Below are 12,498 nucleotides of genomic sequence, written 5' to 3'. Positions count from 1 at the left end.
TCATTACGGAGTTCATTACAGTGTTCATTCAGGGTATTTACCAACCCAGGGGTGCCTCCAGGTACCTCTCGGGATTAGAAAGAGCCGGAACAGGCTTTCACACGCTTCAGTGGTACGTTTCAGGTTCTGTATATTTTAGGAACAGGAAGAAGTAAAGCCCCCCTGAATTCACTTTTTGGAAGTCTCTACTTCTGTGGAACGTTAAGTAGTAGGTCAGCCTTGGATACCAGATGTAACCAGAGGCTGTTCGTTCCTTTCGTGTGGGGGAGGAAACTAGACCAGGAGTGGGGGGCTCCGAGTTCCCGGTGCAGCCTCTCCCCGCCTCCTGGCCATCAGCTCCCTGTTTTTACCTGCATGTAAGGCTGCCCTGTGCTTGGGCCTGGGCAAGAGCCAGGTTGGCATTTAGCACATTATGAACTATTCCCATCTTTCAAGCTGGCTTTCCTAGAAATGTGCCAACTGCACGTTACCTGACCTTTCACAGAGCTTAGTTTTCCTTGAGAACTCAACATTATTTAAAATCTCTAATTATACTTGGCTTTTACAAGCTGCCGTATGGAATAGTATCTCTCCCGTTTCCTAAAGCGAACCCACAGGTAATAGATTTAAAGCGAGGGAGTTCTTACTCTATCTTAATAAGTAACAGCTTTTGGCATGCCCGCTGATTTTGATCCCTGGTTCATTTTTTTTTGGTTTAGAAACCCTTTGGCCTTATCACTAGCTTTGACACTTTCATTTTCCCATGGTACATGAATAAGGGCGATATGCAGAAGTGCACCAAAGGTGTGTCTTTATCAGCCGCCACTCCCAGATTCTAGTTCCTGGAAGCCCGAGGTTGTGTTAAATCTGTGTGCTCCCAGCGTGAGAGTCCATCTCCCACAAGTGTGGGTTGCAGTGACCTGTCCTTTGCAAGGAAAGCCTTAAATTGCTGACAGAGGATAAGAGATGCGGGGTGACATCAGGGTGTGGCTGACTCTTCTTCCTCCGAGCTCTGTCCTCTGGAAGAGGATCGCTGGCACTTGGAGCTTTTCCACTAAATCTGCTCTGTGCCTCGAGAGGGGAAGTGGGCCGAGCGCGAACTGAGGACACACAGGTGGAGCAGGGTAAGTCTTTGGACCGCGGCCCTTGTGGGACAGCGCCTGGCTCGCGGTGGGCACCTGCGGAGTGTGTGCGGAGTGTGATGAGCTCCAGCCAGAGGCTGGGATGATACCGGTGCCCGGCTGCAAGGTGTCGTCCTGCTGCATGTGTAGTCCTCTTTCAGCCCCCTGGGAGGCCATTGCTTGGGTGTGCTGTAGGCCTTTCCCTCCCCAGACTCGGGGTGGGGGGGGTGCACAGTGTAAACACTCACTCTGCACGTGGGGACTGGAGGATGGGCCGCGGCCGAGCTTTCCTCGAATGCGGCGTGTGTAAAGGTCCGCAGAGTGCCCTGGTGTAGAGCAGGAAATGGTCTTTGACTATGAAGTGTGTACTGTGGCTGCACCTCTCTGAAACGACCAGTCACTGGTTTTGTAGAATGTAAAAAGGCGTGTGAAAGTGGCAAGACCCAGTTTTGAGAGAAGTCTTTGAATATTGCAGTCTTTACTGATTTTGGCTTTTTCAGTTGTAGGAAAAACAGAATAAATTCGTGTGGCGTCAGTGTTTTTGAGTTTCTATTCCTGTGTACCAGCTTTTTTTTTTTTAACCAGGATAAGGAAAAATACTCTTTTAAAGCTTTTTTAAAATTTGTATTGTGAAGGAATGACTTCTGTTGTTCCCTCAAACAAAAAAAGCTGGGTAACAAAAAATGCCACTTACCCGCGTCATAGAATTGTAATTGTTTGTGTAACATGAAATAGCATACGACATTTACACGTGTGTCATCCCCCTCCTGCCGTTTTCAAAGTTGGAGTGCCTCATCCAGCTGGTGAGAGCTGGGGCCACGCTGGACGTCTCCACTACACGCTACGCACAGACCCCAGCCCACATCGCCGCTTTTGGGGGACACCCCCAGTGCCTCAGCTGGTTGATTCAAGCAGGAGCCAGCATTAACAAACCGGTAAGGGCGTGCCGATGATTAACTTGATTTTTATTTTCTTTTTCCAGTTATAATTACATGGTGTTGAGTTTTAAATGGAGGCCTTAATTAGAGTTTAATATGTTAACCTCTGGGCTGACTGGGATTTATGTGTACAGAGTTATTTGTGGGTAATAGGCCCTTCACATAGCAGTGCTTTTACCTGTTACGTGACTTACCGAGATCCACAGCGATCCGAGGTGATTTGCCCACGTCACAGCTGGTAACTGAAGGAATCTGGCCTGGAGCCCGGATTTCCTGGCTCCCCTGCCGACAGTGGCCTCAGCTTCCTTTCCACACAGAACCGTGAGACACATCTGTGCTAGCGGAAGAACGGCGGTGACTTCGTTGGTGTGGTCTAGTTAGCACTAGCAGGCTGACCGGCGTGGGCTCACGTGGCCTCTGACCGGACGCGGAGGAGGAGCCAGGGGCTTGGTGTGGAAGTGTGCAAGCCCAGGCATGCATGCCAGCTTCTCATGGGGTGTTTTCAGTATTCCTTTCACTTCCTCGAAAAAAACCTCAAGGAGAGAGTTTCGGTTCCTGGGGACTCTTATGTGGACAGGTGTGTGGGTATAGATGACTCGGGATAGTCTGGCCAGAGGGTTTCCCAGGCGGAGACCCTACCCCGAGGGTGGATTGTCTAGGGTCTTGTGCCTGGGGCTCCGTAGGGGTGCCTTTATGCCTTCCCACTTTCCTCTTTACCCTTTCTCCTGTTTTTATTTGCTTTTTCTATTAATAATCCTCAAGGGGCTACTGTGTGCAGAACAATTTTTATTTCCTCTCTGCTTTGCTATTTTCCCAAGATTCATCCTTTGCTGATAACCAGGCCCCTCCCTCACCAGTAACTCAGCTGACCACCTACGAGGCAGGAATCAAGGACAGGTGTTTGTAGGAGTGGTCTAGAACAGGGATCAGGGGAGTGACTCTCCGTGTTGCTTTGATCTGCGTGTTCGGGGGCTACGGAATGTCAACCTCATGCTTTTACTGCTCCAGGCATGCCTGTCTCCAGCTGCGCGTTCCTGGTGCTGCCTTCTCTCTGCCCCGTTGTCCTAGCAGAACACCTGGGGACCCTGGGGGTGCCACGCTCCATCTCTGCTCCACTCCTTGGCCTGGGGCAAGTCCTTGTGCTCAGTGTCCTTGTTAATGGAATATGGATAATCCACGAATGGTAGTGATTAATAATTAATATGGAACTTTAGTTTCGAATATTCTGTTAGTTTTCTTTTTTCTTTTTTTTTTTTAAGGTTTTACTTAGAGTATGAGTGGGGGTGAGGGGAAGGGGGAGCAGAGGGAGAAGCAGCTTCCCCGCTGAGCAAAGAACTTGCGTTACTCTATCCCAGGACCCTGAGATTAGGACCTGAGCCCCCAGGTGCCCCTCTGGTGGTTTTCCTCCAGCTCTTATATAGCATCTGATTTACAGAGATCGAAAGAGATCGTCCAGCGCTGCCTTCCAGACGGTGTAAATCTAGAAGCTCTGTTCACATGCCATTGGACAGCAGCCCAGTCTCTGCCCTGGACGAAGGGCTGCTGCTCTACCTCGTCCTGGGTGGGGCCCTCTGGGCTCTGCTCCCAGGGCAGGAGTCCCCAGACCCCACCCCTTGCAGCACCCCCAGCCCTCTCGTGTCCGAGGCTGTCACCCGGGGTCACTGGCGTGCTGGCATGGTTGTTGACGGGGTCTCGGCTGCAGTCTGCGTCAGCTGTCGCCTTGTGTGGGGGGTGGCGGCGGGCCTGCTGGGACAGGCATCCACTGACCTCGGGGGTCACAGCAGCTCTTGTGTTAGCTCCCCCCCAGTGTTGACTCATCCCAAGGTGGGTAGTTTCTCGTCTCCCATGTAAACTGTTACAGAACCAGATCCAGGATTTCCTAAATCTGTTTGTGTGCCTGCCGTTTTTCCGGACCTGCCCTGCATTTCTTCTACTCCTGTTTTAGTTTCCACCCACCTTCTGGCCTCTATTTTGGCATATTAGTTACTAAGTGTCGTCAGTTCGTTGTCCTCGAGTCTAACAGAGGCCGTGTTTGCAGTCTACAGACTTGGCTTGAGGGGTCACTGAGACTCACGTGTGCCGCCTGGAGGCTCCGTTCACCCAGAGAGAAAGGAAGTCCGTTTCCAGGTGATTTATTCTCGGTCGGTCTGTGGCCACGACCCACGGGCGTCACGTTCTGCAAGGATTTACAAGCCGTCCCTTCACTCCTGTTCTGGAGTTTGGTGACATTGGTACCAGCTCTAGTTTCTTGTAGCCAGACTAGAACCAGGCCTTTCTGTACTTGCCGTTCAAGGTGACTTGTCTTCCGACGTGTGGTGCTGCTCCCACTCCCCACTACTCAGTTTGCCCACAGTCGTTCTGGAATCATACTACTAAATAGTTGGTATTTTTGGAATGTGACTTGTCTGAGCTGGAGACGTGAGTAATTAAAATGGCTCCTCCTCTTAGCGTCTGGGCCAGTGTATTTTCGTGTTTGGTCTTCCCCTCCCGGCCTGAGGGAGCGTCCTTGGAAGACCCAGTTCGGGAGCTGGTTTTGCTTCCTCCTCTGTCCTCTGTTACTGCCCCACCATCTTCTAAAGTGATGGTGCAGACTTTTACTTTTTCTCCTTGTTCCAAAGAGAGCTTTAAAAACCTGCTTTTGTGTTCTGGGCGGGGGGGGGGCGGCGGGGTGGTCAGGGGTGGCACCACCTCCCCTCCCCTCCCCACTCACTCCTCCTGGCAGTGCTTCCATGCGAGTGCTGCTTGTCCTGATTACATGCTTCCTGTCTCCCCTCCCCACCTTTTTGGGAGGATGGGGGGGTAGGTTTTTGCTTTGTTAAGAAGCTGAGGGGCGCCTGGGTGGCTCAGTCGATGAAGCATCTGCCTTTGTCTCAGGTTATGATCTGAGGGTCCTGGCATCGAGTCCTGCATCAGGCTCCCTGCTCGGTGGGGAGTCTGCTTTTCCCTCTCCCTCTGCCTCCCCCCTGCTTGTGCGCTCGCTCGCTCTCGCTCTCTCATAAATAAATAATCCTTTAAAAAAAAATCTGAGTTCACTGGATGGCTCCCTCGGTAGCCACATGGAATTCTGTGTTTCTTTCTTCAGAAATGGGCTTATTCACATCACCTCTGAGCTCGCTTTCAGTCAGTGCTCACACTTATTTGCACTCCACGCCGGCGTCTTTGCCATCACGGGCTGCTCTGGAAGCCTCTGGCGCTCTTCACTTTGGCTTGCGCCCTGGGATCTGCCTGTGAGCTTGGGTGTGTCCTGATCGATGAGTGGACCGTCCTCCTGTGCCAAGCACGGGGCGCCACCGCCCCTCCCGTTGTTTCGGGAGTGCTCTGCCGCCAGCCCGGCTTCCAGGGACAGGGCGGTAGGAGGACTGGGGAACGTGCTGCTGGCCAGGCAGGAGGTGCTGCCTTGGTGTCTCCAACAGAAACGACTTCCTCCTCTTGACTGCTGCACCTTTGTTTCCCTCCTACAACCAGAGAGCCTGTGAATGGAAGCATGTTTCAGATTGTGTCCCATTCATACACTGCAAACTAACTCATCATCCTCACTGTCATTCCCAGTGTCAGCTCACTTTCTTTGCCTTCTCCAGCCTTACTCTGAAGGGTGAATCCCGCTCTGATGCAGCCTTTCTCACGGTCCTTGCGTGAAGCTGGCTGTGTGTGGCCCCGGGTCCTCTTCCTCATCATTCCTGACCCTTTCACCTCAACCCTCCTTGTCTAAAGTGTAGTAGTAATTTGGATTCGAGGTGCAGGGGGGCATGGGCGATGTCTCAGCTCAGGCCCACCCTGGGGTGGGTGTGGATGCGCGTGGGTAGACCAGACGCTGGATGGGGTGTGCTGTTCCTTGGCCTTGGTTCCTTTTTCCTTTTTAACCTGTTAGAAGATAATTGTTCTGGGTTTTATGTACAATGCATTTGTGCTGAGATCCAGCATAAAACTGTTTCTTGACATCCATGTGGAGTGTCCGTGCTGTCCCTGCTGGAGAGGCCCCACGACTCTTTGCTCTCAGCCCAGGAATTCAGGAGAACGTGCCCCCTTCCATGGCCGACTTTTCTTTTCTCTCCCACGTCTCTGGCCACAGTACTGTGTGTTTCATGTCAGATCTACTCGCCGAGTTGTTTGGTCTCCAGGACGAACGAGGTGCATGGTCTGTGTCCATTATGTTACTTGAAAATGTCCAAGTCCTGTTGGGTCTGATATGTCGTGTGTGCCTTCTGTTGTTTCAGGACTGTGAGGGCGAGACCCCCATTCACAAGGCGGCTCGCTCTGGGAGCCTGGACTGCGTCCGTGCCCTGGTGGCCAACGGGGCCCACATCGAGTAAGTGCCTTGGCTTATTCGTCCCGCAGAGACGCAGTCAGGACGCTGTGCTTACAGACAGCATGTACTGGGAGCAAGCAGCGGTCCTGAGGTTGTGTTTCTGTTAGCAACGGAACTTGGCTTGGTAGGTCAGTTGGCGTTAGCGGGCAGGGTTCTGGTGCGGGTTGACGACTAGCGGAGGGAGCGGCATCACAGTGGCCACAGGCTTGTCGCCATGACAGCATGCGAGGACGGAAAGAGCACTGAACTAATTACATTTGGAACCTGGCATTGTTGACTTGGCCGCTAACTAGTTGTGTCACCACGGGCAAGTCATCAGACTTACTTTGCCAGTGTTAATTTTGAAATGAGGCCCTTGAATTGGATTAGAACATGTTTTCAGGCCTCTCTGGCCCCCAAATTCTGATAGACAGCTTTTCTAAGTTGTGATTTTATCTTTTAGCAGATGTGAGAACATTATGTTTTAAAGCTACTTTTGACTTTTAATGATTTATAACTTTTTGTAAAATGGAACCGTATATATTAAAGTCTTCAGATTCACTCTGAGCTCTTGATACCGGTGACATTGTAATTTTGTTTTAGTTCAGTTTACATGAGCTAGCCTATTCGTGGTTTGATAGAACAGTATTAATATTTAAGTGTATTAATTTAAAGATATGATCTTATATGCAAAAGTCAGTAGCTAGCTATGGCATTAAACGTTTATTTTAGATATTTAATTCATTTGTATTAACTTTCTCTGAAAGATTTATATTGTAAAAATTTTTCTTCTGCAGTTCACAGCATTAACAAAATGGATGCGGTTTTCACCCTTAAATGTTGAGTGTAAGCTATAGAGCTATAATAACCAAAATAACTATAAAGTCAGCATTTTTGTTTTGAGTGTCTTGAATATTTCATAAAAATTAGTTACAAACCACTTTATTCTAATTGGAAATGTGAAAATCTAGGCTTTGGGAGAAATAAACCCACAAAACTAACTTAGTTTAACCCTTTGGTTTCCACTTCGTTGTTTTGACTCTGTGGTATAATAAATTTATTGAAAATAGATCCTGGATAGCAAAGCCATATAAATTAATGCAAAGCCTGATACCGGGCTGTCATTTGGCTCCTAGGATCTTAGCTTCTGTTTGATTTAAGTATTCTGTTGTTAAGAGAATACTTAGTTTGGGCTTGGATCTTCTATTTCCATAGAAGTTTAGTGTTATAAATATGCCCTGTATTAACTGTTACATTGCAGGGCACCTTGTGACTTCATATACTTATGATTTCAGGTAATGTAAAAACGATGGATAAGATGAATATATATTATACAATTTGAGATGATTCTTAATGGATTGCTTCAAAGTGAAGTTATATATGCATTTTTTAGCTGTGTTTAGATTAAAAACTCAGATCTTTAATTTTAATAACAGAAGCTTTGGTTATGAAATACAGAGTCATATAAAATCAATGATTAAATTGCTTGTCATTTATTGAAATAATAATTAGAAGTTGAACTTTAATGACTTATTTTTGTAAACAATAGTCTGATTGACCCTGAACATTTTATTACTAAGGTGTTAGTTCTCTTCATTTCAATGAATAGCTTAATCCTTTGAGCCAATAAATATTTATCTCTATATCGTTTTTTTAATAGGTGTCTTTCTAAAATGAGAACCTTTTATTTACAATTTTGTCCTTGGTTACAGGACCCTCGAGTCTGTCTTTCCCACCAAGTGTGACTGAGCCTGGCCTCGGGTGCCAGGCTGTTTTTCCTTCTCAGTATAAGAGCCACTCTCTCGAGACCCTGCATTATGGTGATTTCCCTTGCCTGAACCTTCAGATGTTCTTTAGAAGAAATGTTTAGCCCCAGCCACCTAGCCAAAAGCGATTCTTAAAATTCTAAGTCTTTGGCCTGGAGATAGAGCACAAAGGACCAGTTGTATATGTGATTATTTAGTTTTAACATCTGGAGAAATGGCCAGTTTTGCTGGGAAGCTTTTTGATGTGAATTGTTTTTTGATGTCTCTTCTGCACATTTTTATGAGTTTAACACTTTTAGCCTACCGACAGATGATAGTTTGAGTCCCCCAGATTATAGTGCTTAGATCTATTTTACTTGTACTGCTCACATGGTAAAGAGTAGTCCTAGCAAATAAAATGCTTTTTGTTTTGTTTTGTTCTGTTTTGTTTTTTAAGAGGATCGAGGGGCACCGTATTAATTTACTTACGTAAAGTGATTTATGTTTTTTCCAGTTCACAATGGGCCAGATTATTAATTCTTCATATTATATGCTATAATATGAACCTTTCCTTTCCTGTGAAGGGATTGAAAGCTGTCTCGTATCAGTATTTTGTCACACTTGGTGGTGATCATTAATTTTGTTATTAATTCCTACTTTTTTTTTTTTTTAATGTATCAGCTGCATAAAGTGGCCAAAATTTTAAGTTGCTGTTTTTTTGGTCACTGGGTAGATAATGATGAGGGCGAGTGTACCCCACGTCTGTGGCTAGAGCGGTTTGTTGTGTAACTCACTTGTCAATATAGGCCGCGTCTGTACGATAACGCATGTCAGCCGCTGGGCACCGTGTATAACATTCTCTAGCACCACACGTGAGTATGTTGATGGAGTTTTTTTTTTTCTTCTCTTATTTTACATCTTGAGTTTTGGTGCCAAGTTTTCTTTTTCTCATGAGGTTTTGTTTCTGGCTTATACGATGGTCATTATCATTTCCCATTGTTTACATCCAAAAGTAAAAATACATAGGATTAAGTGGTAATTCTGTGACACCAGGTTCACTGTTTGCGTACTTTAAATCACCTGAACTTCTGTACGCTCTTCTCATTCTCGTTTTTCTCAAGCACAGCAGCTACGGAGTTCTCAAAAGTGAGGTTGTCCCTGTCCTTCATTTGGCTTGTGTGACGGTTCCATCTGTCACTGCGGCCGGTACCGAATGCTGCCCACTCGGAGGGGATTGCATCGGAGGAGAGGCACGGACTAACCTGTGAACTGCCATTGCCTCTTTTTTCTTTTTGATGATCAAATAAGTAGCAATGTAAGATGAAGTCTTCCTGTAATTTTGGAGAAAGCAAGAAAACTTGCGGACTATCTGCTGATAATTAAGACCTTTTAACTACTGACATTGTAAACTGTAGGTTTAAAGCCTTGGGTTATCTTTACTTTCAGTATTTGGGCACCAATTAATTTCAGTTACTTTATTTTCTTGAGAGGTAAAGTGAACGTTTCCATATCAACCAGATATTGTAATAGCCTTCTTTATGCCTCTGAGTGGAAATACAGGGACTCAGTGGGATTTAGAGTGAAACTGCAGTTGCTGGGGCTTCGGGCAGATTTGCTGGCCTGTTTTGTGCCCCGCCACACGGGTGCTAGTGTTCAGTGAGGTCATGGCAGAGTCCCGTAGCTTCCGATAGGAGAGCATTTCTTTGGAAGCCACGGATTCCGTAGTGACTGGATCTTCAGATGGGCTACGTATATTCCAACTGAACTATTCTGATCCCACCAAGAACTTAACTGCAGTCATCAAATAACTGGAGAAGCACCAGTAGCCTTATGTAAGCAAGGTCAGTGACTCACTCTAAAAAAATCCTTCTTGCCTAATTTAGAAAACAGGCACAGTTGGCCGTAGTCACAAAAGTCTGAACTGGGATCTTAATAGATTTTGTTTTAATGTTGCGAAAACATCTACATACTGAACTTTGAGACATTGTTAATTGAAATGGAGTTGATTTAGTTTGGTTTAGTTTGGTTCATCATTGCTGGTCACATTTATGACCCAGCCTCGTGCGCTTACCCAGAGAGCCCTGTCTGGAAGAAGAATTCCCATTAGGGCACATTTGTGCTGCGAGCATATTTCATGTTGCTGTTTGGGAGTTTGTTCGCAGCTCCTGTTGGAGGCAGAATGTAGCCCAGACTTACTCTGGTAGCCGCTCATTCATTCATGTTTGAAATTTGTGGTTTCTTTTCATTGGTTCACATATTTGCTCCTAAGAATAATAGTCTATGAAATTTATTAGAATTGTAACTCTGAGTTCCCTCTGCGTTCCCACCGTCCTCCGTGCCTGGTCTTGCTTGCTTCCCTTGCCTCGTTGTCACTCCAGCAGTTTTGTCCGATCTTGCTCGTGTCTGGCTCTTTTCCCCCGGTTTTGGAGAGCTGCCGGCCTGGTGGAGAGGGTGCTTCCTGCACGGTTCTGAAGCTCTTTCTGCCTGCCGACAGGAGCAGAGGCAGAGAGACAGTACCCAGAGCTGCCGACACGTTTAGTTTAGAGTTGTGATCAGTTTCATAACACCTTGAATAACAGACTCAGGTAATTGTTTAATCACTGCCTTTCTAAATAGTGCTTTCAAATAGCCAGTGATTTCCAAATCCAAATATCTTTTTCCTCTGCTAAATTATAGTGGGAGCACGTGAAGCCTTTTATCAGACTCTCTGAATGACACTCTTATTTAACGTATGCAAACATGATTGGGGTTCAGTTGCCATGTAAAACTGCCCTCAGTGATGTGGACCTTGAAATGAAAACTTGGCACCAAATTTATTCAGGTAAATACTTTAAAAAATAGTTTCTTCCTCTTATTATCTGAAGACGGTATTTAAGAAAGTCTTCATAACATAAGAGTTTGGATACCAAAGGGTTAAAAATACACATGTATTTCTTTTACTGAAGAAATTTCAGATGTTTGTTAATGTTTGTACAAATGGACATTTAGTGATGTTTTTTTAATCTTTTTTTTTTTTTTAACGATTCCATGTATTTGCTTATTTCCATCTAGGAATAGTTACTAATGTATTTGAGATACAGCATACCAAATTTTAAAGTAACCAGAATCGTGAGTGAATGGTTTTTAGTCCATACTGTTAAACTTTTGTTGAAATATTGACATATTTAAATTGGCTTCATGCTGAAAGTGGCTGGAGGTGGTTGGAAAGGCAGCGTCGCGGATCCGCAGGGCTCCCGGTCAGGGCGGTCACGTGACAGTGGCTCGCGCTCACTAACCGTGCCTCTGCACCCCGCGTGTGTATATGTATTTTTAATCCAAATGTTGCCTGCGAATATGTGATCCCTTATTATTTCAGTGTCCTGTGTCATGAACCATTGCCCGTTTTAAATCACAGAGAAGATTCTGAATCTGTAAAACCTACACGTGTCAATGTCTTACAGCTACGTAATTCGAATTGACTTGATTTTTTCAAGTAATCCTAGAAAGGGGGAGCATTCCATATAGAAACTGCTGAGAACTGCCACAGGTGCTTCTCCGAAAACCTTACGGTTGTGGCATTGAATGCTCAGTATGGCTTCCTTTCTCCACACGAGGCATACTGTTGAGGTATTTGTTGCGGTGATTGGTTTTAATGCTAATCTAGGAATTCAGATATAGATTCTTTAGATTTGCATGCTTTGCTTACCCTAATTTATGATATCTACCTTTTATTTGTAACTAACAATAGTTAAGTTGAGATCAGAATTTTAACAGAAATATTTATATAAAAATTGTGGTTATCTTTTTATTGTCACATGGCATTAACAAAAAGAAAACATCCTGGAGGAGATGTGACAGCTCAGATGCTAAACGTTGTATTCCCGTGATTTCCTGATCCGTGGTTTTTCAAATTAAAGAGAAAACTGTTCCTACTAGAACAGCTTCTCGTCTATTCCAGGGGCGTGACACTGTAAGTGGAAAATAGATGGAGGACTAGCGGGCCACACAGTGGACTTTTGTTTTCCAGTGCGTTGGGGAGGGGTCCCTCGGTACAAGACACTTTAATATTCTGTTCAGAACTTCATTACAGAAAACACAGTATCCCAGCGTTTACGAGTTAGCTTCAGTAAAGCTTAAAAAAAATAACAATTTCTTAGCCAGTTATTCAATGGAAGAAATAATTCACAGTGAGGGTTATTCGATGTCTTCCGTATTTGCACATTGCACTTTGGAGAGAATACTAGGCCCGCTGGGCGGACATGAGTGGGCTGCTCCGAGATCACTTTCACAGTTTCGGTGACTGTCACAGGAGCTAGAACCCGCAGGTGCCAGTGCTGGCGGCAGAGTGATTCCCCCCCCCCCCCCAAAATCTGATCGTGTCAACTCTTCTCTTCTCTTTCTTTTCTGTCTTTCTTTCTTTTTTTGACAGTTGACTCTGAAAGTTCAACAAA

General features: G+C 45.7%; 1 protein-coding gene across 1 annotated transcript in view; it reads left to right on the top strand.

The window, feature by feature from the left end:
* Window positions 1-1,825: 1,825 nt before the first annotated feature.
* ANKRD10 (ankyrin repeat domain 10) overlaps window positions 1,826-12,498 on the top strand; it is a gene marked incomplete at its 5' end in the record, with an annotated part of 29,030 nt that continues 18,357 nt past the window's right edge. The window contains 2 exons of the mRNA XM_034665483.1: window positions 1,826-2,035; window positions 6,253-6,344. Of these exons, the coding sequence (XP_034521374.1) occupies window positions 1,826-2,035; window positions 6,253-6,344 (302 nt within the window). The remainder of the gene's footprint in view (window positions 2,036-6,252; window positions 6,345-12,498) is intronic.

The sequence above is a fragment of the Ailuropoda melanoleuca genome, chromosome 7 (assembly GCF_002007445.2).
Source record: "Ailuropoda melanoleuca isolate Jingjing chromosome 7, ASM200744v2, whole genome shotgun sequence".
Classification (NCBI taxonomy): Eukaryota; Metazoa; Chordata; class Mammalia; order Carnivora; family Ursidae; genus Ailuropoda; species Ailuropoda melanoleuca.
This window is presented reverse-complemented; position numbering and strand designations above follow the sequence as displayed.